Here is a 25,555-nt window from a genome sequence, read left to right as displayed (position 1 = left end):
ACGGGGCAGCTGAGCCCACGCGCGGGAACGCCCCGAGCTACATTCCCCCCCCAAGGGCTCCTCCCTCCCCCAACGGCCCCGATCCCCCGCAGGACCCGCCGTGCGCTCCTGCGGCCGCAGGGGAGGGGGCGCTGCACCTAGCGGCGAGCCTGGGAGCGCGTCCAGCCGCCCGGCTGCTGCTGCGAGCGGGCCCCGCGCCCAGGGGGCTCGGCTCGGCTGGCCCGCGCTGCCGCCTGCATTGCGTCGCGGCTGGCCCGTGTGCAGCGCTCGCGCGGTCCCGGGGGCTGCTGCGCGTGGGTTTCAGCCCCACCGGGAGCTGGCAGGGGGGGACTCCTCCAATGGCAGAGGGGAGGGGGGCGGGGCCGCGCGATCGCCCCTTTCCCCCGCCCTCCCCGCGCGGGGCCGCCCCGCACCGCGCTCAGGTTTCTGCTGATCCTGCAGCGCCAAGAAATGGCTCGAGGTCGCCGCTCGCGCTGCCCGGATTCCGCAGCCTCCCTGCCTCCGCCACGCGCCGCCCCGCGCCCGCTGCTGCGGCGGCTGCTGCTGCTCTAGCCGGGGGGGCCGGGGCGCAGCTGCAGGGTTGCGGCGCTCCCCGATCGCAGCCGCTACGGGCCGGGCAGCCGGGCGCCCGCCGGGTGCGTGTCTGGCTATCGCAGCGCAGCCCCGCCGAGCGAGCCGGGCAGGGGCGCGGGAGGAGGCGGGGAGGAAGGGGGGCGAGTTTGCTGCGGCGCTTTTTGGATGCTGCCGCTGCGGCTTGACGCATTCCGCCACCGGCTCGCCCCGCCAGCCGAGCCAGGTAAGCAAGACCCCGCTCTCGGCTGCTCTGCCCCCTCCCAGACCGCCCCCCCCGCCGCCTCCTTGGCAGGTCGGAGTTACCTGCCGCGGCGAGCCCCCCGCAGCCGGGCCGCGAAGTTGGCTGGCGGAGGCCAAGTTTCTGCAAGAGCGGGGCTGGGGAGCGGCAAGTGCAGGCGGGCTGCGCTGGGGCTGCTGCAAAGCCTCGGAAGTTACCGGGCGGGTTGCTCCTGCCTCCCGAGGCGCTCCGCTCGGGCCTTTCCCTCGGAAGGATGCCCGGGTGCGATTGTGTGGGGCGGGGTGTGAACGGCGGGGCAAAGGCGTGATGCTTCTGACCGCTTGTGTCTTCCAATGCAGCCCGAGTGTGCCGGGGGTTTCACCTGTGCGCTCCCCTCTCTCCCCTTGCAGCCTCCATCCTGTGCCCCGCAGCCAGCTTTGGTCCCCACGCCAAGAGGAGGGCGGCCAGTGGAAATTGCTGTGCTGGCACTGCAAGCAATCGCATCGCAGCCTCCTTGTTATTTATTTATTTTGATGGTAACTCCGCGGCCGCCGCAGCAGCAGCAGCAGCAGCGATGGTCGAGTCAGCGAGAAAAGCAGCTGGAGCCCGTTAAAGGCAACAGGAGCCGGCTGGGTAGGGGAGCCCAACCTGGGCTGTGTGTGAGATTGACACCCCACCCTTGGGACACTCACAAGAGAACCCCCATACTTCCCTTCCCCTCCTCCTGCCCCTCTGAAGTTCTCCACTCCATAGCCCTCCCTTACCTGGTTTGCTCCATCCCAGACTCCTTTGCCCTCATCTATTTCTCCTTCACCTTTCTGGGGGTTTCCATCTCTGACCCTCATCCTCTACCCCCTCCCCCAAAGCTCTCCATCCTAGACCCACGGTTACTCCCTCTAAGGCTTTGCATTCCAGTTCCTCCCCATCCTTCTCCCCTGAGTCTTTTGGCTCTCCACTACAGACTCCTCTCCCCCACCTAAGGTGTCACTTTATATCCCTGGGACTCCCCCAACCCCTGCCACTTGTGCCACCATGACAGTGATGGCTGGAGAGAACATGGATGAGACTTCTGTCCTGCCAGGCCACCCCCAAGATAGCTACCAGCCAGGAGCCCATGATGACCATGAGTGCTGTGAGCGGGTGGTGATCAACATCGCCGGGCTGCGCTTTGAAACCCAGCTGAAGACCCTTGCCCAGTTCCCCAACACGCTGCTGGGCAACCCCAAAAAGCGCATGCGGTACTTTGACCCGCTGCGCAATGAGTACTTCTTTGACCGGAACCGGCCCAGCTTCGATGCCATCCTCTATTACTACCAGTCTGGAGGCCGGCTCCGCAGGCCGGTCAACGTGCCGCTGGACATGTTCTCTGAGGAGATCAAGTTCTATGAACTAGGTGAGGAGGCCATGGAGAAATTCCGGGAGGATGAAGGGTTCATCAAAGAGGAGGAGAGGCCCTTGCCTGAGAAGGAGTACCAGCGCCAAATATGGCTCCTCTTTGAGTTCCCAGAGAGCTCTGGGCCAGCCAGGGTCATTGCAATAGTCTCAGTCATGGTGATCCTCATTTCTATAGTCATCTTCTGCCTAGAAACTTTGCCAGATCTGAAGGAGGACAAGGAATCTACAGGGATTCTTCACCGCATTGACAATTCTACTGTGATCTACAAGTCCAACATTTTCACTGACCCCTTCTTCATTGTGGAGACCCTTTGTATCATCTGGTTCTCCTTTGAGCTGGTGGTGCGCTTCTTCGCCTGCCCCAGCAAGCCCGAGTTCTTCAAGAATATCATGAACTTCATTGACATAGTGGCCATCATCCCCTACTTCATCACCCTAGGAACTGAGATGGCTGAGCAGGAAGGTACCCAAAAGGGGGAGCAGGCCACCTCTCTGGCTATCCTGAGAGTCATCAGACTGGTAAGAGTCTTTAGAATCTTCAAACTCTCCAGACATTCTAAGGGCCTCCAGATTTTGGGTCAAACCCTCAAAGCAAGCATGAGAGAGTTAGGTTTACTAATCTTCTTCCTCTTCATTGGGGTGATCTTGTTCTCCAGCGCGGTGTATTTTGCTGAAGCTGAAGAACCTGACTCTCATTTCTCAAGTATCCCCGATGCTTTCTGGTGGGCTGTGGTAAGCATGACCACTGTGGGCTATGGTGACATGTACCCTGTGACAATTGGAGGCAAAATTGTAGGCTCATTGTGTGCCATCGCTGGTGTGCTGACAATTGCCCTGCCTGTACCTGTCATCGTGTCCAACTTCAACTACTTCTACCACCGAGAAACAGAAGGGGAAGAACAGGCTCAGTTACTCCATGTTAGCTCCCCCAATTTAGCATCTGACAGTGATCTGAGTCGCCGTAGCTCCTCCACAATCAGCAAATCTGAGTACATGGAAATCGAAGAGGATATGAATAATAGCATAGACAATTTTAGAGAGGCTAATCTCAGAACTGGCAACTGCACCATAGGCAACCAAAACTGTGTTAATAAAAACAAGCTGCTGACTGATGTGTAAAAAAACAAAACAAAACAAAAAACATTCTCAGCTGGAAGACTTTACGTGACTCAGTCACACTTTGTAGATGCTTTACTAATAGTCTTTGAATGCTTTATTTACCTCGTAAATGCATTGTTGCATTGCGAATTTTTGCTCAGTGATCAAGAAGCTTTCAGGAACCATGAAAAATAATGTTTTTGGTTATTTTTAAAGGGTATTTTCCAACTGGTAAATGATAACCATTTGAATTAGTCTAGTGATAAAAACTAGTCATATGCTTCTAAATCTAAACTTTTTTTCATCCTTGTTGCTTGTTTAACTTAATTTTAAACAAAACACAATAGACAATTTTAGAGAGACAAAAATATGCATGGATTCACGTAAAACATTCTGCAAAACTGCACAATGCATCCAAGAAAGTGCATCAGATGAAAACTTCAGCAAAAATATGCAGCAAGCATTTGCTGCTGTTTTGATCAACTGAAGTGTGAATTTCCCCTCTTTTGTGAAAAGAGTATGTAGTTCCTATCTACAAATTCATGCAGCACCTTATTAAAAATACACTTAAGCCTGGTCTTGTTGCTGTACCCTTATCATAGAAGAGCTATTCTATAAGAGAAAAAAAAAGATAAAACATCTGCAGTGCTGCTAAGTTTTCTTAAGTGCAGATGGTTTAAACATTATTTTCCCCTCTCCAGGACTGGAAGCAAAACTTTTAGTCCCTTTGTTGCAAAATAGCACAATGGAGTTTAATATAAGCATGTCTGAATTTGATACTATTTACTTTATAATCGCATGCCTGAAACATTACCTCAGATGATAGGGGATAAGCTTTTGTTTGTAATGAATCTTCTAAAAATAGGTTCTTTATCTTTTCTTTTTGATTTTGCATTCACCAAAAGTGCACTCCTTAATTTATTAAATATTTGATTAGTAATTTAAAGTACTGTATTTAAGCGTGTATGTTAGTCAAATGGGAACAATAACTTTTGGAGATCAAAGCATGTTCAAATATTCAGCATTATGGCCTAAATGACTAAGGTGTAACTTGAATTAATTAATGCATGAATTCAGTAATTATAATAATAATAATAATAATAATTAATAAAGCACTTGTTGAATTGAGGGCCAGAAGGAATTGAATAGAGAGACCTGATGAGTTTCCTGCATGGCTCAGGGAAATGTGTTGGCTTCTGTCCAGGCACTGTTAGAAAGGAACATATCCCATCCCTTAAAGGGAAAGCTATATGGACAATTAAGAACTTGTATCCTTTGTAGGTGAAATGCCTTTGGGTGCAGTCTCAGAATGTAAATGAAACTTATCTATGGTGGTATGCATCCAAACAGCAGTAGCCAATTTCTTTTGCAGCCATAATTTGAGGTCTCTAGATTTTTGTGCTCCCCTATAACTCACTGAAGAGACACAACCGATTGATTTAGATAGTTGCTTAGTGCCTTTATCCCTGTCTACTGAATTGCTGAAAGTGCCTCCGTGAATAGAGCTGATCAGAAGTAGTGAAGGAAGGGGCAAGTCACCAACACACAATCTGGACTGTACTGTGCTGTCTCCAGGCATAGCAGAAAAAGAGAGAGAGAGAAGAGGAGGACAGAGACCACCAGCGCCCAAGGACACCTTCCTTCCCCTGGCAATGTGCTGCTGCAGGGCTCAGCATTTGCCTCTGCCAAATAAGTCACAATCATGTTTATGCAAGACTCAAAGTTTCCCCAGATTGTTTATAGAGGCAATGCTGCCCTCATCGTTTTTGACTTTCCTTCCCCCGAGATGGCTCTTTGGCAGCCTGCCCCAAAAGGGCAGAACACAAGAGGAATGACTTACTTACTGCAGCATCAACCAGGCAGGCAACCAGATTGGAGGGCTGCAACTTTTTTTCCCTTTGGACTCCTCAGGAGGTAGGTGAGAGAAGCATCCCATTTCTGAGCCAAGCACACTTCCCTGCCTTCTTCCTGGCCCCCTTCACTAAACTCCCTCAGCTACCCCATAGATTTTTAAATGCCAGTGCAGATCTTTCAAACCTCCCTCCCCACTGTGGCCTGGTGGAGGGTAACAATGCTGAGAGAAGGAATCTTCTTGGGTATTGTCTAGACTACATGGCTTTGCTGACAGAGCCATGTAAACTAGCTTACCTGATCTAGCTTACCTGTAAACCTCGTTTCACGAGGCATAAGGGAGCGGTCGACAAAGGCGTTCCCTGTTGACAGATCCGTGTCTTGACTGCCGCGCTGTGCCCAATCAGCTGATTGTCAGCACAGCGTGGTGGCCATTTTTATTTTAATGACGCGGGGATTATTTAAATCCCCGCTTCATTGACTATATCGGGTAAGTTAGTTTACATGGCTCTGTCGGCAGAGCCATGTAGTCTAGACATACCCCTTCAGTATGCAAGCCTTGACCAGTAGCCACTAAAAGATAACAGCTTTCAACCTGAGCCAACATAGGCACTAACCTTTATTTTTTTCTTTAAAGGACAAAGTTGAGGATCTTCATTCTGCACTTAGTATGTGGCCAGCTGCTGTTGGGTCATTTCCTATACACAGGCCCCCTTTTGTCCCCACCCTGGTCACCCACATAGCATGGCACTTATGGTCTAAAACCACACTAACTCTGCAGTTGTGCACAAGTCTAACGTGCCAGGTTGACAGAAAGGCTTGCCTTCTCACTGTGTGGTGTCCATTTAATATTAATGATGGGGAAGTGATCAGAGGCATCTCAAAGAACTGCAACGTGTCTGATGAAACAGGGCATTACACTAGCCAGATAGATGAGATAATGCTTCCTGCCCCCCCAAACACACCCTTCCCGCTGGAATTAAACTCTGGCAGTCACAATCTTTCACAGTTGAGGATACAACTTCTCATGCTTAGACTGACTTGCATGCTGCACTCGGTTCGAAACAGCAATACTCAGTTCAGTGCTGTGGGCCAGCTGATCAGAAAGTAGCACCCTAGAGACAAGGCCTCACGTTAGCAAGAGGCTTCTACAGTAGTTGGGTAGCTGCACCTTCCTTTAACTACCAGAGGAATGATTATTCTGCATGTGTCAAGAGAAAAGAGCTGCATGCAGCCGGGGGGGGGGGGGGGGGGTAATCTGATTTTTTTTCTTTTATCAGGGAATAGGGTGACTCATAAGGGTGTGTGGTGTCTTGGGGAGTCTGTTGCTTACCCATTTCTAACTCATTACAAAGGAACTAAACGTACAGAGTACAGGGATTAACCTCATGTAGCATTGGCATGCATTTCTGGCAAGTTTGACAAAAAAGCTCTCCCCTTTGCACTCAATGTGCCGAAATGTCTTTGTAGGCCTGACGGTGCACTTAACAGTTGCCTGTTCTTACCAATAAATGTCCTTTTCTTTTTTACATTTTCTTTTCTACTGTATTTTTTTGGGTGGCTAGCTTGAGCTCTAAAAGGAATGTTTCCTTCGGTGGGACGGGACTGGAAATGGGCTGATGGCCAATTTGTAGTCTCTCCAAAGGTGAGAGAGAAGCCCAAGTTCAATAGTTTGGTTTAGGGAGAGTTTTCTGTGCAAGAGTTGTCAGAAATTAGCATGTTCTTAACTGGAAATCTGTGTAAGGTGCTAAGTCGCAACAGCTGATCTGTTCAAGAGAGAATGAAAAAAGGTATTGTGGTCACCTTCTTTACTGGAACTGGTGGAAAGAAGAATGCTACAATAAAGGGCCAAATTCATTGGTGGCGTAACTCCACTGAAGTCAACACACTTGATTCTCTTTGTACTTCAGCTAGCTTGACTGTGCAACTCCATTGACTTACCCGACATATCCTGGGTCAGTGAGGTGTAAATGAACAAATTAAACACATTGACTTCAGTAGAGCTACACTAGGTGATGGGAGTAACCTTACACTTGTAAGTGGAGTCTAGCATGTTTATGTAGGGTATGCTTGCATTTGAGATGAGAGGTGTCGTTCCCACACTAGCTGGGCTCCAACTAACAGCTTAAAAATAGCATTGTAGCCAAGGTAACTCAACCAACAACTTGGGCTAGCTGTTTACAGAATAGGGGCCTTGGTGTCCTATCCAGTAGTCTTTGTTCAGAAAACAGGACTGTTGATTTCAATAATTTTGCCCAAATAGAGACTTCAAAGATCAGGCTTTTCTCAGAAGATCAGCTACATATAATTCATTAAGCATTGCATTGGGTAGACAAATGAACCAAGGAAAAGTTTCATTCTCCTAAATTTTTGGCTAAAAGGTAATTGTTTTAGTTAAACAAATGGATAGAGGGATTCCCTTCCCAACCCAGTACAATATAGCTGAAGCACAAACTATATAAAATGCATAACTAGCATTTTACAGAAGGAATCGAGGACTGCTTTTCCCAAGGAATGCCTGCCTTTGGACAATGCAGACTCTCTTCATTGTTGGATATCTTTGCATTATATTAAAATCAAAATAAACAGAACTTGGAATGAGAGAAGAAAAACTCGTCAATTTATTAAGAAAAGCTTGAAAAGATTATTTAAAACCATGCATACCGTATTTTTTTCTTCTTTCTTCCTTCAACTTTATTTTGATTAACTGCACTTAGAAGGGTGACATTGAAGATTAATTTCACCTATATACCAGAAAAAGAACAGGTCATAGTTTCAAAGTGCTTTCCCTTTCTGGACCAGACCCTATATCCCATTCATGCGCAATACTTCAGTCAACTTTGATGGGAATTTTTGCACAAGGAATGCAGTATAAGGTCCAAAGTGCAATTTACTTTTCTTTTTTAAGGGATTTCTTAGTCACAGAGCCAGGTGGAAATAGCAGGTTGTCTTCAGCAATCTCTCAACATTGTTGTAAAAAAGCATTGGCACTATCAAACAAATATACTTCTTAAACTGCTTTAACCAGGGAATTATTTTTTTATTTTTGCTGGAGTTTTTTTCAGGCCAGGTATAGCACATATTTTTCTGTGTCCTAAAATACTAGTTTAGATTTATCAAATGTGTCAATGTCTATATTTGCATCAGGAAACTTCAGGGTATTTTTTTTAGTGTGGGTGAATTGTGCACCACTTAAGGCCAGCAATTTTTATTATCAGTGAATATTGCACCTTCATATTTTTAAAGGGACGAATGAAGTTGGGGTCTTCACTGAAATTTGTCTGAAAATATCCTATTTGTATTCATGTAGCTCTGTTAATTTTACCTGTTCTTAGAATCTAGCGAGTATTACTCAAGGCTACAAAAAATTCCTTTCCCTTTCTAGTTTCTACAGTAGCTAAAGTGAGTATATGTGGTGTTAAATTCCTTTAGGTACATTAGTCTTTGATTAATGTTATTTCAGTAACATTTCTATAATGTAATTGGGATCAAATGTATATTTTACTTTTGTACAGAAGTAAAAAAATATTTTTATGACTAAATTCAGCAAAAAAAAAAAAACCCTTATAATATAACCTGCTAAAAAGATATATGTATTTCCTTTCCATGATATCTAAACTACTTTTTTTTCCAGGACATTGGTTTGAAATTGTAAATAACAGCTGTAGGCAAGACTGTATATGGACTCTGTGACATACCTCTGATTTTAAAGATGAAGTATTACCAATGTTAAATAAAGAAACTGAATAGGATTCATATAAAGTGCACCATCAGGGCAACAAACCATTTAAGCTAACATAGCTCAATTTATTTCCGCAATTTGCAAATTGCTTACACTTTGAATCAAATATGTACCTCATTGTTACATTACTGTTCATTTTACTTACAACAGTTAAATGGTTTGATTTTTGTCAGTTTTAAGACATCTAATGTTATGAGTTTCTAACTTTATTTACATGCATAGCTTTCATCTATGCAATTTGACTTGCTTCTGTTACTTGCTCATCTGTTCACACTGGGCATCAATTAAAGATGATTTTTAAGGCTCTTACCCAGGAATATCCTGACTTGTTATTGTCTGGAGTCGAGTTTCTCTCCTCTCCCTGTTTTACAGTGTGCTCTAAAGCCAGTGATTGGTTAATTGATGTTTTTGCTGAAACAACTAAGAAATTGTGAAATACATTGTGGTAAACAAGGTTCGCTGAGAACCAGGTTGTAGTGGACATTGAAAGCCTTTTGAATTTAGCCCCAACTTTGAAAGGTGATTACGTCCAAAGGCCTGATCCTCAGCTCATTGACTTCAATGGGCTGTGGATCTGGCCCCAAACAAGTAAAATCAACTGCAATTCTAGAGCTAAATTTTGCTGCCACTCATGATGATGGGAGTTCTGATATTCACTTTAATGAAAATATGTTTGGTGATAACTGTATCTTTGTTGGTAACAATTTGCATATATTGGATCAATTCTTGCAGCTAATCTTGTTTAGCATTTATATAGCAAAGTCAACTTCAACTAAAAGTTTTAACCATGATCTTTTAGGTCATGACTGTCTTGGTTTTTGTAAATAAAAACAAGTTGGGCTACAGATTTGTTTTGTACTGAAAATGACTTTTTTTCTTAGGAATATTTCAAACAAGCCCTTCCAAAACAGAAATGGCGGGCATTCTTTGGAGTGGAGGTGTGATGACATTGTGGGCATTTAATTTTGATAGGTCAGCAATCTGAAAGGTTGTTTCATTGCTTCTTTGTGAATGTGACATTTTATCCTAGTTATTATGTTATATATAAATAAGGAAATGAGATCAGCTACTGAGGGTCTGGTGTCTCTTTCATGCTAAAGGTATTGTGTATCCAAAGTTGAACTTTAAAGACAGACAATATCAGTAGATGTTTGTATCCCTTGTGATAGTGAGATATCCAAATGATTGAATACTGATTGTATTTACATTTGCCTGACAATACAGAGGGAATTATAATAATAGCCATATATATGCTAGAATGGACTTTGCTTGAGTAGCAAACCAGATGTGATGTTTATGTTAATTCTTGGGGAAAGCTTGCATTGATAATATCGTTGCTGAGTTATAATATTGACTGACTTTTGTGAAATCTTAGGTGTAAGTTGACAAAAAGTTAGTCTGGTTGAACTAAAGGTAAAGTTTTCAGTTTTCATTTTTAAACAACCCTGTTCTGCAAACCATTCAGTCACCAACTCCCATTTAGTTTGGTACTTCAGCAAAGTATTTAAGCAAATGCCAAACCTTAAGTGCGTGAGCAGTACCATTGATTTTTATTGACTTCTGGTTATGACTAAATCTTGCTGCTTCTTCCTGCATAACATCCGTAAGATCCAAGCTTTCCTATCCATCCTCCACACAACTAAATTCTTGTCTGGGCCTGCATCATCTTATGGCTTGATTTCTGCAACCTCAACCTCTCTGGCCTAGATAAATTCCATATTTTTATGCTTATATCCATTCAAATGTGGCAGCAAAGACAATTTTCCTGGATCCTTGATTTGAGTACATGACCCCTCCCTTTGTGTCCCTTCACTGATTTCTCCTTCTCTACCACATCAAACAGTATTTATTTGTCTTTACTTTGTATGCCCTTCCTGGCCTGTGTCCTGCTACCTATCCTCTCTCATTTGGTATCCCAGTAGCAACCCCTTCCTGCATTCTGCCAGGAATGCTAGATTTCAGTGTCCATTTGTAGAATTTTCCAACAAACACCTTCATACTTTCTTCCCGCTACTCCTTCTACGTGAGAAGAACTTGGTATAAAAGCATTCTGCAAGGTAGCCTACAAAAAGTTGACCAAGACCAGACAGCTGATTTGCATGGCTGAGCATGTTGACCACTATAATCTCATTTTTACCTTGTGTTTTGTTCACTCCTTCCCCCCGCCACAACTGTTGGTGTATTCACTCATCTGATATTTATACTATATGTTTTTAATGGAAAGACTTTATTTACGTGTGTCATGTTTATACAGTGTCTTGCATAATGGGCCTGGGACCAGTAAGTGCTACTGTAATATAAATATTGTTGTCCTGTTTTATTAATAAGCGCCTTGCTGAACTGGAGCTTCTAATGGGAATTACAAGCATGGAGGCAGGGTCAGGCCCAGTGATTGTACTTTCAGAAATGGCTCTGTGAAAAATGTCATTGTGGGGTTCCTGGTCTATGTGTGTCAGCTCTTCTGCATTGTATTTGCTTGTTATATCAGTACAGCTGGTTTCACTTTCTGCCAGTCCTGAAAACTTGCCTTCCACGCATCATCACCACTAATAAACCTGTAGCCCAAATTCCGCCTTCAGTTATACTTGTGCCATCTCATTCCTTTCCCCTGCTGGCACTGAATTATCAGTAGGACCTAGGGAAACATTTGGCTCTGCAATTTAAATGTAATGGACAAATTGTATTCATGATGTATAAGGCAGAATAAGATCCTCTTCCTTCTTTCAGACCCATGCTGACTCGTCAGCTCTAAGAGTAAGGAATAGTAATCAAATCTTATTTTTGTCCCTAGAGTCAGCAGATTTTGACCACAGAGAGGGATAGGTTCATTAGGTAACAAGGTGCCATTTCTATATAACTTTTCTAAAATGTCCACAGTTTGAACATAAAATTAATTTACCCTGAAGTTACACTGTGTAAGTTATTCAACTCACCAGAGTTATTTGATCCATGGGTGTAATAATGACCCCTTTATGAATGTATATATTCTAGTAATAATACAATTATTTTAGCTATCAATTATATAAATAGTTATATATAATAAATATATCCATTGCTACAGAAGCTAGGTTAAAATTTTATTAAACATTAATCATCATACTTCAGGGCATAAAGCAACCATTAGCTGTTTGAGGTCTATACAGGTGCGTTTCGACAGCACCCTTCTGTTGAAATAAGCTATGTAAATTGCGCTATGCAAATTTCATAGCTTATTCTGAGTCTAAGTCGAAAGAGCTTATTTTGAAATTTGGTGCTGTTTACACAGCGCCAAATTTCAAAATAAGTCACTATTCTGACAAATCCCTTAATCCTCATTGAACGAGGGTTACAGGGATGCCGGAATAGCATGCCCACTATTTCAGGAAATAGTGGGCACTTTTAAAGATATGGCGTTGCTCTTTTGGGATACTTCCGGTATCCCGAAATAGCAACACAATATAGACGTACCTTAAGAAACTTTTATCAGAGGGGTGCTGTTCATAGAGGGACAATAAGGTGAGTTTTTGTATTTTGGCTCTAAATATGTATTTCCTCTAAAGCCTCTGGTGCTAGCCACTGTCAGGAATTGTGTAGCAATTGGACTAATCTGTATGACTAGACACTACGCAAATAGTATTCTGTAAATATCCACACTAGAGAGAATTCCTGTATTCCTCTAGGGCTTGATCCAAAGCCCATTGAAGCAAATGGTGGTCTCTCCATTGACTTACGTGGGCTCTGGGTTATGCCAATATTCTTTTGCTCCCTTTTCCATTACTTAAAGGGAAGGGGATTAATTTGGCCTCAAGTAAATTGTATTTAAATGAGGAGACGAATAAGATGAACGGCATTCAAGGTCTATAAGAATTGTCTATTGTATATGCCAAGTTTAGTCTTTCTCAACAATGCTCATTTTACAGTGCTTTCAAACAAGTGTTATGGAGCTTCAACCTATCCGGCTTTGCTAACAGCTTCCTAAAATACCTTCCATTTGATTCCAGTAAAAAGACAATTACAATTGAATAGAAACCTTTTATAGCTAGTAAGATGAAAGTGAAGTATTAGGTGCTATATTTGGTGACCTCCTCTCACGAGGTGGGAATGCTTGCACATTAATTTTATAGTGAAGCCATGTATGTTCCAGCATAGCATCACTAATGATCCTGCAGTTCCTCCATGCACAGAGCTCCCATCAATTGCAGGGAGACCAAAGTGCGTAGGTTAGGCTTCAGGCAGCACAAGAGGAGGACTAAGGTAACAGGCACTGCAATTTGCACCAAAGCATTGCATTCTACTTGGCTAGCTGTAGAAGTGCTCCCCTTATAATTTACTCTGTGTGAATTGAATTGCATTTGGATAAACTGATAAGGCTGTTGCTGAGCAGCACACAGACTACATCAACACTGTCATCAGAGGTGTGACTACAGTACATGTAGGTTTACCCCCTCTAGCTTTGAGCTAGCTAGTTTGACTAACAGTAGCAGTAGGGAGTAGTGAGGGCTGTATAAACCTGTCTGGAACCCTGTGTCTGGGCTTGAGGGACTACACAGTGTTATGGTGGTTTCCAGACATTATTCCAGTTAGCTAGATCACAGAGGGAATGGAAGTTGGGAGAAGCTACACTGTTGCTATGCTAGGGTACGTCTAAACTACATGGCTCCGTCGACGGAGCCATGTAGATTTGTTGTTTTGGCAAAGTCAAATGAAGCCGCGATTTAAATGATCGCGGCTTCATTTAAATTTACATGGCTGCCGCGCTGAGCCGACAAACAGCTGATCAGCTGTTTGTCTGCTCAGCGCGCTAGTCTGGATGCTCCCCTATTGACATCAAAGCCCTTTGTCGGCAGCCCCGGTAAACCTCATCCCACGAAGGCTTTGATGTTGATCAGCTGTTTGTCGGCTCAGCACGGCAGCCATGTAAATTTAAATGAAGCTGCGATCATTTAAATCGCGGCTTCATTTGACTTTGCCTATGTGTCTAATCTACATGCCTCTGACGACAGAGGCATGTAGTCTAGACACAGCCCTAGTGTAAACCTGGTGTAAATGAGAGGACAATCAGGCCAATAATACCAATGTAAGATTCAATCCAAAAACTTTGAATGATCATGATAAATAATTTCTGAAAGCTCAACTGGAATTGGCAAGTGTATCCTGACCTTTTAGAGGTTAAAGGATGTCAGTTAAGTAGAACATTTTGAATCTTTCATTCCAATAACTATAGACTAGTTGATGAATAACAACATTACAGGAAGAGCTATTATATTTCCAGGGTCGTACTATTAAGTGTTTCTATCTAAAATCACGCACCCTGCTTTTCCTTTGACACTGATTTTACTCCGTTGACATCATTGGAGTTTCTTCTGATTTGCACATGCTAAGAACAGAATCAAACCCTTAGCACAGTGTAACTCAACACTTCATTAAAAATAATTAGGGGTTAGTGAAGCAGAAAAACCAGCCAAGTAAAAACATAACCCTCCAAAGATGATTCTTCAAAGATTCGTCATGCTATTTCTTTGTAAATAATTAAAACAAAATATAGACATCAGATAATTTTCTTTCTTACTAGGAATTTTTTGCAACTTGTTAAATGATCCCAAAAGAATTGGAGTATGGTAGGTTTTATTCTGTCATCAGAATAAAAATCAGTGGGTAAAATTCTACGCTAAGGGCATGTCTACCTTAGGAAATTATTTCTAATAATTATTTAGGAAATTATTTGAAAAAATAACTCCTGAATAACTATTTCAAAATAGCGTGTCCACACTACAAGGAAGCCTTGAAATTAGTCTGAGGCAGACTCCCTTAATGTGGGATGTGCTACCTTGACTTAAAGCCCCAGGAAGCACTGGGGAGTAATTATTATGAATGACTCGGGGGAGCAGTTATTTCAAAATAGCAGCAGTAGAACGTCCACATTACTGCTATTTTAAAATAACTATGTTGAAATGAGGATTATTCCTCATGGGAAGCAGGCCTTCTTATTTCGAAATAACAGGCTTGGTAGGGTATGTCTAGACTACAGGGTTTTTTCGAAAAAACTTCCCCTGCTTCTAGATTGCTGCCGTGTTCTTTCGAAAGTAAATCAAAAGAACGCGGCAGTTTTTTCGACCACGGAAAACCTCATTTATGAGGAAGAACGCCTTTTTTCCATAGTGCTCTTTTGAAAAAAGGTACTATGTAATGCAAACTGTGCTTTTTCAAAAGAGAGCATCCAGACTGCCTGGGTGCTCTCTTTCGAAAAAGCGGCTTGCTTTTTTGAAAGTACTGGTTGTAGTCTAGATGTTCTTTTCTGAAAGAGGCTTGTAGTCTAGACACACCCGTAGTGTGGACGTTCCACTTGTTGTTTCGAAATAAGGAGAATTATTTCTGAATAACTCCCTAGTGTAGACCAGGACTAAGTTCTCCTGTCAGATCTTCTTAGCTTTAGCCCCTTCCAAAGCTGGGCTCATAAAGAGAGTTGAAATCTCTCAAGTGATCCTCATGCTTGTTTTGTGAATGATCTGTTTCATCCCATCTTCTTGACGTGTGGTGAAAGAACCTATGTAGAATACAATAGGTATTTTGTTTCAGTATATAGTACTTATCTCTAGCCCAATGGAGCTGGTAGGAGCTGATTAACAAAATGTGCAGCAGTAATTAAGAAAATACAAGGGGAAGTAGATTCCTTTGTTACCTTTTCTGGCTACATGAGTGTTAGCTTAATAGCTTTTGGGGAAAATAAACCATTTGAAAATTAATTTTATCTGAAATATCTAGCAATGAACACATTACCCACTGCAAGTGTGCTTGCAGCTTCCACTTACGTACTTCACATTGTGTTGTTTTCTGTCACACATCTTTCTTCAGGGCTTTGAATAATGGGATGGAAAAGCTAACTTTCTGTTGAAAGGAATGTTGTGTTTTGTTGACCAGGTTTTGCTCTGTTTGCTTTGTTGTGTTGTATGTGATTCAATTGTGTTCTGTAGTAACTCTGTGTGTGTGTGTGTATGTGTGTGTGTGTGTGTGTGTGTGTGTGTGCGCGCGCGCGCGCCTCAGTTTCCCTGGGCACTGCAACACTGTCTGGATGAGGAGCGGAAGACTGGGCACAACTCACTGTGGAAGTATGTTCAGTCTCTCATGTCCTGAGAACCAAGGGACAGCAGATAACACTTTGGGCCCGGAATCTGAACAAAGAAGGGGGTGGAGCTGCCTAGAAGCCTGGGACCAGTTGCTGGGTGTGAGTTAGGTTTTTGGCTGGTTTGGGGAGAAGGAAGTCTAGCTGGCTCAGGGGAATGGGTAGGGGCCCAGAGCTCTGGTTCTAGGCCCCCCCTATGCTCAAGATGGATTGTACTGACTGTTCCTGGTTCCTGTAAGAAGTCTGTGCTACACACAGCCCTGTCAATGAATAAACCTTCTGTTCTACTTGCTGGCTGAGAGTCACGTCTGGCTGCAGATGAGGGGCCAAGGCCCAGTGATTCCTCCGCACTCTGTGACAGGCATAAAGTGAAGCTCAGTCATTACTGTGGCAAGAGAATTCCAAGGAACATGTAGGAATGCACAAAATGGCTGTCATGAGTCTGCAGGCAATTTTTTCATCTGACTTGGTATTGAGTTGATTCCCCTGTATAGCATTAGGAAGCATTGCATCTTCCTTTGGATAAAATATATACAGTAAAGCAAGGGCCTGACTACTTAAAGATTTCATGACTTTTTCAGGTGGCCTGGCTCAACAGGAGATTTGCCTACTTAAATTCCATCTGTAGTTTAATTTGGTATAGTGTCCTTTTTCATTTTCTGTTGCAAATGTTGTGTAGAGTTTGCAGTGTGGTGTTAAAAAACTGCTGTTTAACCTCAAAAGGAGCTGCTTTCCAGTGGTGGATATAGCATGCATATCCACTTATTAAATGCATGAAGTGCTTTAGGAACATTCATGATGAAAGATGTATTAATATAAGTAGTTATACTGTATATTTGGGAGAAAACTCAAAAGCAATCAAACTCTATGGTATGGAGTATGTTCAAATATTAATTGAGAATAACAGATGAAAGCTGGCTAATGCTGGATAGTACACCAGTACTATTCCTAATGCATATTCAAAGCATACTCTCTGCTGACATTGATGTGATACTTTTTTTTCTGTATCCACGTCTCTGTTTAAATCCATTTTATAGTGCTTTAAAGTTTGCGTTGAAATGCAAAACTGATCAATACATCTTCAACAGTACCACAGTATGAGCTGGAACGTAAGTTTCTGGAAGACAAGCCCTGGAGCAAGTCAGAGTTTCTTTAAATGTTTGGAGTCTCTTTTTTTCAGTGATATGATTAAGCATCTTCTCCTGCTGTCCTCAAGAAACTAGATACAGGTATGGCTTTTAAGTCTGTACGTTCTGATTGTTCATGACCTTGCACCTACAATATATTGCAGGCCAGCTCTTTGGCTGGTATCCATTAACTATGCTGAGATATCCCAGCGTTACCATCCAGAGGTGGTAGTGTTTTACATCCAGTTTGCACAGCTATACATGACACTACAAGAAGCAAGGCAGTGGAGAATCAGACCCAGAGGACCGTGTTGCATATAAACAGTAAGCAGAGCTTTCTAAGGAATAATGTAGTAAAGTCATTTTAACATTCTCTTTCAGTGGTATGTGTGTCTGAACAAAACTGTGACATTACGTAACATTTGTGTCTAAAAGTAATGGAGTGAGAGGTGGGATGCAGAGATATTTGCATTTCCTTGATGTAGCCCATAAGTCTCACAGCTGTAATGCTATTTTAGCAGAACGTTGTGTTTTTTTTTTCTCTCCGTCTGTTGTACACTGTGGGAACTTAATTGAGAGTAATTTAATAAGAATTCTGAATGATTGCTAGAGAGCTTAACTGTTCTGGAGACCTTTACATTAGAAACTAACTTTTCTTCAGAACCTTAATTAATATAAAATTAACTTCTTAATATCTGGAGTTCTACAGAGGCTTAGTTGTTAACAATGATCTTTTCTAGAGACTTTAGCAGCACCAGAAAGTGTCTGCTTTCCTGGGCCTTGCTCTTGGACTTATTCTGATTTACTCTAGGGCTGCTTTACACCACACTGGTCAGAAAGGCTGTGTCTAGAGTACAGAGAAAAGTTGAAAAAGATACGCTTATCTTTTTCCGCTTTTCTTCTGAAAGAGGCTTTTCCGACATTTCGCCCATCTACGCTGGGCCAAATGTCGGGGGAAAAAACCCTCTTTCGGAACATCCCTTCTTCTTCATAGAACGAAGTTTACAGAGATGCCGAAAAAACGTGTCTGCTTTTCCTATATTTGTTTCGGAAAAGGGGATGCATTCCTTGGATGTGGCAGAGCTTTTTTGGGATACCTACAGTATCCTGGAAAAACTCTGTAGTCTAGACATACTCCGAGTATAAGGCCAAATCTACTTTGGAAACTTGTGCTGGTATAATAATGTCAGTTGGGGCGGGAGGGGAGGGTTATACTTTTATATCAACAAAAGACCTACTGTTTGTAAAATAGTAACTATTTAATTTGGAGAACTGGTATAAATTATACTGATAAAAGCATGTTTTTGCCAGCTGAAGTTGCATCTCCACTAGATTTATACTAAGGTCTAGTCTTCACTAGAAAAGGTTTGCTGCTAGAGCTATACCAGTACAGCCATACTGACAGACCTTTTCTCATGGTGTATGTCTAGACTACATGGCTCTGTTGATTATTTAAATAATCCCCGCGTCATTAAAATAAACATGGCCGCCGCGCTGTGCCGACGATCAGCTGATCCAGCACAATGCGGCAGTCTAGACGCGGATCTGTGGCTGGCGAAGCCTTTGCGACCGATCCTGTAAACTTTGTTTCACAAGGCATAAGGGATCGGTCGGCAAAGGCTTCCCCAGCCGACAGATCCGCATCTAGACTGTCACGCTGTGCCAGATCAGCTGATCATCGGCATAGCACGGTGGCCATGTTTATTTTAATGACGCGGGGATTGTTCAAATCCCCGCTTCATTGAGTATGCCAGGTAAACTAGTTTACATGGCTCCGTCGACGGAGCCATGTAGTCTAGACATACCCATGTAGACTAGACCTTAGTATAATTTATGTTCACTTTGGGCACATCTATACAGCAGGGCTTAACTTGAAATAAACCAAGCAAATTGTGCTATGTCAATTGTGTAGCTTATTTCAAAATAGCTGATTTTGAATTTTGGAGCTGTCTACACAGCACTTATTTCAAAATAGAGCCCTCTTTCTCTGACTTCCCTTACTCCTTGTACAATGAGGGTTACAGGAGTCGGAGTAAGAAGTCTTCCAGCTTGACAATATTTCAACATTATGTTGAAATTACTGCCCGCTGTGTGGATGAGGACTATGCTATTTTGAAATAACGCTAGTTATTTCAAAATAATGTTGCTGTGTAGACATAACTTTTGAGGGCCTTTCCATGCCACATTTAGTGTAAAAGAGGATCAGCTTTTCCATGTGAATCATAGAGTAGTAACTATGCAGCAAGTGAAACAGTCAGACCTTTTCATGGCACAGTATCTGTTAAGAAACATTTCTATTCTTCTCTGCCTAGCGATAAATAGGCAAGAAGCTATTACATACTACTTCTTGTGAGGTTCCCTCCCCCCCCCCAGCTGTCTCAGAAACACAAAAAAACTGAAGACCTGACCATGGCCTTACAAATGAGTTCATTAAATTTTTAAAAGGAAGAAGTACAGTGAAATTCTAATAGTCCCAAGAGAGTGTGTGAGAGAGAGTGAGAGAGAAAACAGCTTTCCTATTGCAGGTTTCTAGATGACCACATTCAGTAGGTTTGGTCAGAGGATTTTATGATGACAAAAGATCTAAATCTTTAAAAAGCTTCCTTGCTTCACAAAATTAGCCCGAGTCTTGTTAGTTGCCACTTATTTTCTTTGGTTTTTACTGGTTAATTTGCTTGGCAGGAGAAATGGAAGTGTGATCCTTTTCTGCTTTACTTTTTTTTGCTGTACTGGTGTGGGGTAGCACAGAAATGGTGCTTAATAGTTGGGGTGGGGAGGGAGATGATGTTAGTCATCTTCTGCATATTCTAGGAAATGTATGTAAAAGATTTCTCTTTCTCTCTCTTTGCTCATGAATATTGCACACACCTTCTAATCTATCGATATCATTTGACTAAATTACAGCCTACCAAGTAATTGTTTTAGCCTCAGTCATTATGATGCACAGCTAGGTAAAATGCCATGCCTACAAATATGCAGCCCAGCACATGTGATCCGAGCAATTCTTTCCTTTGCTAAGAAAAGGCGGATGAGGGAATTTCTTTTATTGGACCAACTTCCCTTGCTCACTGATAGTGGTGGTGAGAGGTTTCCAAAATAGTGAGGAAGAGATCATGGCATGATTCTTAGGGCAGTTTTGGATTTTGGTTCCATACAGCTCCAAAAGTCAGCTCCCCACAGTTTGAGGCCTCTTTGGAAGAGCAGCTTGTAATGCCACCATTCAGGCCAGCCATGCAGATAGGAAAAGTGAAAATTGCCTTTAATCTCCCGTGTCCTGATGTGGCTTTATGCACCCCGGTGCGTGGGGGAGAGGAGATTCTTTTCCTAGCTCTCAGGCAGAGAACTTGAACTGGTCATATGGACTCACTCCTATTGGGATTAGACTTCATCTGTAGGCAGGAACAAGGGCCTGAAAGCTCTGTTGTGGCTTTGAAGCCAAAGCTGGAATCCTGCTACCTGTTGAGTGCTCAGACAGACACAATTCCTACAGGGCACTGGGGGAGTGCATGTCGTCTTTTGTCAGAGGTATGGAATGTGCCCTCCCACCCCAGCGCTAAGCTCAGCCCCTATGCACTGGTAACAGGGCTTTGGCCACACCCCGGCCACGGCCTCTCTGGCCCCTGCTTTCTATAGGCTGCTGGAACAAAATATGAGGTGTCCAGGAGCAAACAAGGGATCAGGGGAAAACTCTTCCTGAAAAGGAGTTAACATAGGGCTGACACAAGCAGCCCTGCAAGTAGGTGGCATGTGAGAGGGGGCAGATTTAAAGGTAGGCCCGTTGATGTCTCCTCTCTGTCTTGGGAGAAGCTGGGATGGTGGGAGGAAGCATGTTCGGTATCAGTGAGAGAGAACTATGGACTTAGGAACAGGAGAGAGATGGGACCTGAGTAAACTTGGCTTGTACCCCAGTCTTAGAATTCCAAGGGCAAATACAGCTGTACTTAAAGTTCTGTGGGACATTGGGAATTAGAGACACAAGTTTCCTATGTGTCTATATACAAACATCCCCCATGGTATTTGCAAGCCTCTAAAAAGAAATATGTGTTCTGAGTTCCCAGGGAATCCAGGAATTGTTATTTTTGTTCACACTGGACCAAACTGGGAAAATTGGTATTTTGTGCTCACAAATAACTGGTTCAATTAATTTTGAATAGCCGTACTAGCACATGGATATCTTGCTCTACACTTGCCAACATTTGTATTAAGATATGGGCTGTTGCAAGAACCGAGGAACAATCCTTCATATCTCTTTTCACTGCTGAAAGGGGTACGAGAGGCAATTCAGGTCCTAGAATTCTTTCTCATGATGCATCTGCCATTCATTAAGACAATCCTCTCCACCGGAGCAAACAGCACCTGCATAGCTCTATTAGAGTCTGTGATCATGGTGACCTCTTTGCATGGCTGCTGCCGGCCTGCCCCTTCACAGAAAGAGACTGCAAAGCAACGCTGTACATCACCGAGTGAGGAGGAGGCGGCTGCTTCTACATGAGCAGCAGAACTGTGGCTGTTCCACTCTACCTATGGCCTTCCCTCCTCCTCAAGTGGAGAGGGTTTGGCTATGTCCCTTCCAGACAAGAACTCACTCAGTGGTGAATCAGTATCCCTTACATATTTGATCGAGGCAGCTTGGGCAGCCATTCAGTGCAGGTGCCCCATCATCAAACAGTCCCTGGTGAGAGGAAATTCTGTGTGTGCATCGTGTGATGTGACAATGGAGCAATGACTCTCATTTGTATCGACTCTCAGCAATATTCTTAAAGGAACTGAGAGTCTGTGAACTCACGTGAATAAGCATATTTGACTTGCAGGTGAAAACTCATCTGTATCCAGATGCCCCTACGTCCTACTGGTGTTTCCAAAGAGTCCAAACAGAACTAGATGCTCTTCAGTGACTATGGGAGCCACTCACAGCTAACACCCATTTCTAAAATCCTTTATCAGCCTTTCATGTGTAAAACTCCTACTGATACAGAATGGGGGCAAGGGGCTGTTTGTTGTTAAGCATGGAGGCTTAATGTCGAAGAAGTTGCTTTTATGGATCCAAGTATTTATTAATTACTAGAAAACTTACCCAGCATAGCTTGGGTCCTTCAGGACAGGGGATTGGGGGTTGAGAGCTCAGGGCAGGAGTCTGGGAATGTGGGGGGTATGGGTGTCAGGGTCGGGGGCACAGAGGCGCTCAGGGCAGGAGGTGGGATGGGGTGCAGGAGTCAGGGCAGGGAGTTGGGAGGAGGGAGCAGGGACTGGCTCACCACATTCCTCCCGTTGGCTTCTCCTGGGGACAGTGGAGCATCATGCCCCTTCTACCGGCTTCTCCCCAGGGCTGGCCCTAGGAATGTAGTGGGGCTGTGCACCTCACTCATTGGCTTCTCTCTGGGACTGGCCTGGGGTAACAACAGGGCCGTACTGCCTGCTAGTGGCTGCTTGCTGCCTCTCCTCTTGTCTTATGTGAGTATAACTGTCCCCTGTGCTTGCTGCCCGGGGAGGTCATGCATGAGTATAACTGTCCCTGCTGTTATATCACTCCCTTTGTTTGATACAAAACAATCCCACTCCACGCACATCCCATAGTCCCACACAATCAAATCCTGACCTTGTTCTAAGTTGTGACAAGAGGAAGCTGCATATCAAATTTGGTGGCCTGGCTGTTACCGTTCAGGAAGAGTTTTTGGACAGACTCTCAGACCGTTGGAGGGGCAGATGGATGCACATTTCTAAAATATATAGTAAGATTAACATCTGTATTGCTGTAACATCTAAAGACCAACCAGATCAAGGCCCTGTTTTGCTAGAAGCTGTTTTCGCATCTAAAAAATGATAGACTACACCCCAAAGAGCTTACATTTAGAACTTGTTTGGAAAAAGCTCCCTCCCCCATGAAGTTTTCAACTGTTTATTAAATTTGGGGGTTATTGACAATTTATTTTTGGCAGCTGAAACATTATGGCAGAAAAACTTAAAATATTCTTCAAAACCAGACACATTTTGAAAAATATAATTTAACAGTCAATTTTCCACAAAAATGGGTTTTGACAGGTAATTTTTGACTGTCCATACTTACTGGCTTTTATTTTGATGTTTTCAAAAGATTTTCATGACACTTAGCCACACGACTTCCAGTAAACTAAATCACAGCATTGGGGAACTTAGAGCTGGAAAAGACCTGTTTGGCTATATTAGCCATCCCCGGGATCCTTTTCCAACTTCATTACTTGTAGCATTTTGTCCAGTCCAGAAGTTTATACCAGTGTGAGAGCCAAATCGGGCCCATGACTTTTTCCTCAATGTGTGTATCTTCTGTTTTCCTCCTTTGTGCTACTGTTATATGAGAAGAATTGGTAAGAGAAGTTTTTCACTTCCTTTGAGAAGATTTTTCCCTTAGAACATTTTCTTTTCTAAATTTACCTTCTCTCAATATCATCTTATTACTTGTTTTACCCCATTGGGCCATTCTGAACAATTCTTCTCCCTCATTGCTGTTTATAGCTTCTTCTGTCTATAACTTCTTCACCTTGGGCATGTTCTTAGCTTGTTTTCTACTTAGTACCTTTAATATGGGAATGATGTCAACAGATTTCCAAGAATTCAAGACAAAATGATTAAAAGACTCTGGAGAGTGATTTATGAAGACATTTCCCCTCACAAATCAACCTCTTGTTGCCCTTCTCTGAATTCACTTCATCTTGTTGACATCTTTTTTGGTATTGAAGTGCCAAGGACCCAGAACAGTATTTAAGGTACAACCCCAGCAGAGCCAGTTAGAGAGAGAGTGCCATTTTAGCCATATTGTTTTGAAAAGCTGAAATCCAACCTGGTGCATGTTACCCAAAGGGAGTTTGGATTGGTTATTAGTGCTTTCAAATGGCTCAATCCTGTTCCTATACAAGACATTAAACCCGATTCACTTATACCTGTGCAATTATGTGGGTGTTTAAAACTACTGTTCTGTTCTGGTAATGTACACTCACGGGTATAAATGACAACCAAGGTTCAAGGCTGTAGAAAATCAGGCACAAAAGTGAGTTTTGTCAGTGATTTCCCCTCTATTATAGATCAGTGTTTCAAATTAATGGCTCCCTTGGGGATTAATTCTTTCACCTTCACACATAATAGCACTATATTATGCCAAATGTTCTTGAAAATGGAAGTGCTCTAAATATGTATTACTCAGGGTAGAATCAGCTTGATTAGCTTGCAGTTTTCCCAGGTTGGCTTGCATGGTTTTATTTCCTGTATCCATCTCTCACTGTTTATAGTATGTATAGCTCTTCCTTCACATGTGTTTGCAGTATCTCCTGCTCTCATTTATGCCACTGCGGTCTCCTGAAATCAAAGGAAGTCGCTCTGGTATAAATGAGCGCCAAATATGGCCCTTAGTGTTTTCAGCAAATTTAATTAACTTGCTGACAGCATTAGCCACTTCTCCCAGGTAGTTAATAAAGATGTTAAATAAAATCTGAGCTAATAGTGATCTCTATAATTCTCTACTGAAGACCTCCCACCCACTTCACACAATGCAGTGTATTGTTACCCTTTGTTGATGTTCCTTTCCCCACTTTTCAGACTGTGAAAAAGTGATGATACCCAAGTAAGTTTGAATTATTTTTTCAAGCAAGATTTTTTTTGAGACACTGAAATCAATGGTTTACTGAAAACCAGTTTTATTATATTTGCTGTGATTCGTTTTCCCATTCACTTTGAAATTCTCTCAGAATAAATTATCATGGTTCTCTAGCATGTATTCTGGGTTTTTATAGAACCATGTTGCATGGTCATTCTGCCGCTCTACTAGTCATTCTGCCGCTCTACTCTGCACTAGTCAGGCCTCAGCTGGAGTACTGTGTCCAGTTCTGGGCGCCACGTTTCAAGAAAGATGTGGAGAAATTGGAAAGGGTACAGAGAAGAGCGACAAGAATGATTAAAGGTTTAGAGAACATGACCTATGAAGCCAGGCTTCATGAACTGGGCTTGTTTAGTTTGGAAAAAAGAAGATTAAGGGGGGACATGATAGCGGTTTTCAAATATCTAAAAGGGTGTCACAAGGAGGAAGGCGAAAATTTGTTCCTCTTGGTTTCTGAGGACAGGACAAGGAGTAATGGGCTTAAAGTGCAACAGGGGAGGTTTAGATTGGACATTAGGAAAAAATTCCTAACTGTCAGGGTGGTCAAATATTGGAATAAATTGCCAAGGGAGGTGGTGGAATCTCCCTCTCTGGAGATATTTAAGAACAGGTTAGATAGACATCTGTCAGGGATGGTGTAGACGGATCTTGGTCCTGCCTTGAGGGCGGGGGGCTGGACTCGATGACCTCTCGAGGTCCCTTCCAGTCCTATGATTCTATGATTCTATGATTCTATATGACTATAATGTCCTCTGAGGACTAAGTGCTGCTCTTGGTTACATCTGAACTCAATGGCAATTGACCAAGGTAACTGAAGGCAGAATTGTGC

General features: G+C 43.0%; 1 protein-coding gene across 1 annotated transcript; it reads left to right on the top strand.

Annotated features, from left to right (window-relative positions):
* The first annotated feature begins 348 nt into the window (after positions 1-348).
* Positions 349-9,185, top strand: KCNA1 (potassium voltage-gated channel subfamily A member 1). Its single transcript, XM_075901735.1, has 2 exons — positions 349-796; positions 1,201-9,185. Exon 2 carries the CDS (start codon positions 1,823-1,825, stop codon positions 3,302-3,304), a length of 1,482 nt encoding a protein of 493 aa, XP_075757850.1. The 5' UTR covers positions 349-796; positions 1,201-1,822; the 3' UTR covers positions 3,305-9,185.
* The last annotated feature ends 16,370 nt before the right edge of the window (positions 9,186-25,555 follow it).

This window comes from Pelodiscus sinensis, chromosome 1 (assembly GCF_049634645.1).
Source record: "Pelodiscus sinensis isolate JC-2024 chromosome 1, ASM4963464v1, whole genome shotgun sequence".
Lineage (NCBI taxonomy): Eukaryota > Metazoa > Chordata > Testudines > Trionychidae > Pelodiscus > Pelodiscus sinensis.
The sequence above is the reverse complement of the archived record's forward strand: the minus strand, read 5'-3'. Positions and strand labels throughout refer to the sequence as shown.

Coding starts and splice junctions, on each gene's coding strand:
- KCNA1 (XM_075901735.1), top strand. CDS start 1,823: ATGACAGTGATGGCTGGAGAGAACATGGATGAGACTTCTGTCCTGCCA.